At 51.5% G+C, this 4,935-nt stretch overlaps 1 protein-coding gene across 1 annotated transcript; it reads right to left on the bottom strand.

Annotated features, from left to right (window-relative positions):
* Positions 1-1,772: 1,772 nt before the first annotated feature.
* On the bottom strand, positions 1,773-2,886 carry LOC131508459 (olfactory receptor 10AC1-like). The gene has a single exon (XM_058723500.1). It carries the CDS (start codon positions 2,736-2,738, stop codon positions 1,773-1,775), a length of 966 nt encoding a protein of 321 aa, XP_058579483.1. The 5' UTR covers positions 2,739-2,886.
* Between the last annotated feature and the right edge of the window lie 2,049 nt (positions 2,887-4,935).

Below are 4,935 nucleotides of genomic sequence, written 5' to 3'. Positions count from 1 at the left end.
GTGCTAGAAATACTGTGCCATTTTGATTACAGTTGAATCCTGTCTAGCTGTTGGCATGGAACCATCACTCAATAAACAGCTGTTTATTGCACATACAGATGAACGAATAACTTCTGGGATTTTCTTAGTGTAGCCTGGCATCTGTACTTAAGGTTTTGTGCCAGTTTGTCCCTTTAACACACCAGGATATACTAATGTAACATTGTTGAGAAAGTCACATCCAGGGATTTTATGTTCTCTGTCAGTTTTACACGACATTGTGGATTAGTAATTCTTCCTTTCAATGTCTCCTTGCTGTGTCTTTGACAGCAATATTCCCTCCAAGTTTCTGGTGGACTAAAGTTCCTTGGTGCATTCCTACCCTCGTACCACACAGGTATATGCTGGATCGGCCCCCACAGAGCTCACTCTAGTTCCTCTTCATTCCTGGGCTGTTGGTGAGGAGACAGTGTTTAGGCAAGTGGGCTCAGGCTTTCATCTCAGGGATGGGGGGGTAACAAGTCTTTATGATTCACTGAGCAGGCCCCCAAAGTGTTCTTAAGTAATGCTTGTTTCTGTATAAAAGTAACATCCATTGAGAATGATTAGGAGAAATTTGGAAGGTACACCATTAGGAAATAAAAATCACCCTTAATCTCATCACATGGGGAGCAATTGTTAGCTTTTTGTTAATGAGGGGTAGCACCCACCCCATGGTCTCGGTGGCCATCTATAAATCCAGAGCTCCCCTCCTCTTGGCCCTGCACTCTGGACAACCATATTTGCCTCAGTCAGCTTCTGCACTGGTTGGTCCAGGGCAGCATTTCAGCTACACAGATTCAGCACCAGCACAGATTCAACAACCATCACCACCCTCCCAGCTTGCTCCTGTTTTCTCGTTTCCAGCAAATGGAGCCACCGTCCACCCAGTGACCCAGATTAGAGATGCTCCTTAACTCCCCTTTTTCTCACGCCTCCATATCCAGTCAAGGTTCTGTAGTTTCCACCTCCTGCCTATCTCTTGACTCCATGCCCCTAATACCCTGTGTCAGTCCTCTGGTCCAAACCCCTTCACCTTTCTCCTGGAATAGGGCAACAGCTCCCCAGACAGACCTCCATGTCCCTAGATCCTTCTCTACACTATGGCCACAGTGACCACACAGGAACAGTAGGTCATCATGTCACCCCATGAGTTCAAATCCTTCCGCTTTTTACAAGGTCCTTCCCCAAATACCCAGCCCCTGTTGAATCATTGCTGCTGGACCTTCTTCACCCTCCTCTTCTCCTGATTGACCTCTAGTCAACCTATAGTTCTCCATTTAGCCATCTTTGTCTTCCAGGAAGTTTCCCCTGACTCTCCTCTCCTCTCAAAAAGTCTAGCACAGAAACTCCTTCTCAGGAGCCACCTTATCCATTGCCCCTTCACCGCTCACATTTTCCTCCCACTCCATCTGTGAGCCCCTGCGGCCATGAGTTGTGCCTTCTTCGTCATGTGAGCCCATCACCTTGCACAGGCCCCAGTGCACGGGGGGAACTAGCAAGGACTGATGGGGCCACTATCTGCAGGCCTGGGGATCTCTACCATGCTGTCTTTGGCCACTGCTCAAAGGAGGGGTGGAGAATGGGGCACCTGCCCCACAAGGAGATCCTTCTTGTGTGGACGCTTTTCCAGGTTCCCTTTCCTGAATCCAGTCCTTGAGGCCCCCCTCGTGGTGTTGCTGACACAGACACCTCCTGACAGAGTTAGCTTTAGGGAATGGAGCTGCCCTCTCTGGCCTGGTCCCTGCCTGCTTTCAGGGCTCACACAGACCTTGTCCCTGCCGCCCCTGCCCCAGCACCCGGCGGATGGCGGTGGTGATCTCACGGTTGCGCAGGCTGTAGATGAGCGGGTACAGCAGCGGCGTGATGTTGGTGTAGATGAGTGCCAGCGTGCGGTCTCGCCGTGGGGAGTAGCTGGCCTTGGGCCGCACATACATGAAGGTGGCACAGCCATAGTGCAGGAAAGTGACGGCCAGGTGCGAGGCGCAGGTGGAGGCAGCCTTGTACCGGCCCCTGGGGGAGTGCAGGCGACGCAGGGTGGCGGCGATGGCTCCGTAGGAGGACAGGATGAGCAGCGAGGGCAGCAGCAGCAGCACGAGGCAGGTGCCCAGCAGGGGAAGCTCGTCGGCGTAGCTCCGTGTGCAAGCCAGGTCCAGCAGTGCCGTGATGTCGCAGAAGAAATGCACCAGTAGGCGGGAGCCGCAGAAAGGCAGGTGAAAGATTGCCACTGTGAGCCCCACGGACACTGCCAGTCCCCCGAGACAGCAGGCCAGGGCCAGCCTTGCGCACAGCCCTGGGGTCACCACTGTGGTGTAGCGCAGTGGGTGGCAGATGGCCACGTAACGGTCATAGGCCATGGTGGCCAGCAGGAAGCACTCGGCCCCACCCAGCGCCACGAACATCTGCATCTGAACTGCGCAGCCCAGGAAGGAGATGGGGCTGCCCCCGCCAAGGCCTGGCATGGCCAGGTCAGCCAGGGAGCGGGGCACCACCACCAGAGTGTAACAGAGCTCGATGGCTGACAGCTGGCACAGGAAGAGCAGCATGGGTGGTGGGCTGGGCACTGAGGCCACGGCCACCAGGATGAGCAGGTTCCCGCCCAGGGTGGCCAGGTGCACGGCTAGCAGCAACAAGAAGAGCACCGGCCTTAGGTGCGGGAACTCAGAGAAGCCCTGAAGGAGAAAGCCACAGGGCATGGTGGCATTGCTGGGGCTGTCCATGCACTGGCCTGCCCAGAGGCACCTGTAGGAAAGAAACGGGGAAAGGGGGAGCTTGCGAGTATAGTCCCTCCACCCTGCCGCTTGAGGAAGGGCTGGATGGAATTTAGAGGTGGGAGGGAGTAGGGGCTGCAGAGAGGGGGTAGAGTGACTGGATGCATTTCCAGCCCCACCTCCCCGTGATGGACGTTTTATTAACTTGTGTAGTTTTGTCTCCTGGACTAGAATTCCCAAGGCTGCTTTCTCAACATGCTTTTTCCAAAGAAGCCTTAATTTTAGGCCCTTTGCTTGCAACCTATCACCCCTGATCTCCACCTACAAATGATTCCCTGCCTTCAGACCCTAGGCATTGTTTGGTGGGTCCTGTCTGTAGGCAGGAGTGTTATGCTGTCCTCTGCCTTAGCTCCTCAAGGCAAGAATTGTGTCTTTATGCCCTGCTTCCGTTTCCTCCTCCCTGCCCTGCACTATCGCTTTGAATTGCTTTCTGTGATGTGTCACAGAATCACAAAAACAAAATGCAGATGAAGACCTTAGTGATCGTCTCCTACAACCTCATAATTTTAAAAAGGAAAATAAAGCTGGCTGGGTGTGTGTGGGGGGGAGGCTTAACTACTCACAGAAAGCTAGGAAGAGAATCTGCATTCCTGAGGCTGAATCCAGAACTTCCCATGACCCCATACGGGTCACTGGGATCAGTTGGCCAGTTCATGTTGATTTAGCCTTAAACAGAGACCCAGGTCTGTGCCAGGTGCTGAGGCAGATGTTTAGGCAGCAGGGGTGGTTGGTTAGAAGGCCTCTCTGGGTGCATCAGGAACAAAACGTCCCTAACATTTTTATTAATACTCTGTCAACATGAGAAAAAGTGATGCGTATCTGTTCTAACTCGCCTTTCAGAGTTAGCAGTACATTCCAAATTTGCCGAGTGAACACAATTTCTTTCCCAGAGTCACCCATGACTCATTTGCAGGCAACATTTGGAAAACATTGATAGCCTGTAGGTTGGCTGCAATTGCTGCAAACCTCTGCAGTGGGGAACATAAGGTGATAGGGACTTGGAGGCAAACTGGAGGAGGGTGTTTGATTTTCCAGTAGTTATTAATGACATCTCTTTTTATTTCCTTATCTCTTTTTTATTAACTCTAATTGTAAGCTCAACAATTATTTCCTCTTAGTGCCTCTGAGTCACCGTTAATAACCAATGTTGGAAGTGGAATTTGTGCTGTTATACCATAGAATGCAATAGCAATAAAGCCTGGTCAAGGGCAGGAGGTAAATCATCGGAAGAGCTGGAAGGAGTGGGAAGAGCTTGATTTCTGTTACCTAATGCTCTTTTTAGAAAGGAGAATTCTGAGGGTTTATATTTATCACTCTGTGCTATTTCCTATCATCTGAGTGGAGCACCTTCAAACCGCAATTGGGGTCTTACGGAGGAGGATCCTGTGGTGTGGGGGTGGGGGGTTGGAGAGAGGGGGAGTCACTTCCCATCTCTTTTAGAGCCCTCACATTTGTTTTTTGTGTTTGTTTGTTTGTTTGTTTGTTTGTTTGTTTGTTTGTTTTGGCCAGTATTCGTTCTGTTCAGCCAGTTTAACAAACCTGTGAGGAGTGCCTCTCCCTTGCCCGGTGTTGGAGCCGTAAGTGGGCACGGGAGGGAGGAGCTTGGCTGTCCTGGAGGCTCAGGCAGCGTGAAACTGTGGAAATACCCACGACGGCCGTCTTCACTCTGCCTCGGCTTGCCCTTTCTCTACTTCTGTCTTTTCATCTTCTTAGAGAAGCACGGGGTCTGGGGCAGAGAGACAGCAACAATCCGGTGCTCTTTCCTTCATGTCCACACTGCATAGAAATGACAAGGTAGTTGGTCGGGGGGCACCAGTAACCACAAGCTCAAGGTACATTATGTTTTACACACAAAGCTGTGGAAAGCAAGCCAGGTAGGTCGATTCAATCAAACGTAGACTGAGGAATATTCTACTTTGCTTAGCGTATTCAGGACGACTTGTCATAAACTCTAGGAATGTGTATTCGAAATGTCTTCTGTCTGGGAGGGGGAGGGGAGGACACACTTTCAAAACTTCAGCGGTTTGATTCAAAATCCAGCTGCACCCTCGTTGGCAAGGCCTGCCTGAGCCACCTTTCTCCCCAGGGGCAGAAGGGCAGATAGTCTCCCTTCCAGGTGGTTCATAACATCAACAAGAATGAATGC

The sequence above is a fragment of the Neofelis nebulosa genome, chromosome 4 (assembly GCF_028018385.1).
Source record: "Neofelis nebulosa isolate mNeoNeb1 chromosome 4, mNeoNeb1.pri, whole genome shotgun sequence".
Lineage (NCBI taxonomy): Eukaryota > Metazoa > Chordata > Mammalia > Carnivora > Felidae > Neofelis > Neofelis nebulosa.
Note: the sequence above shows the minus strand (reverse complement) of the source record. Positions and strands in the feature narration are given on the sequence as shown.

Excerpts from the sequence above, each read along its gene's own strand:
- LOC131508459 (XM_058723500.1), bottom strand. The coding sequence starts at position 2,738 with ATGGACAGCCCCAGCAATGCCACCATGCCCTGTGGCTTTCTCCTTCAG.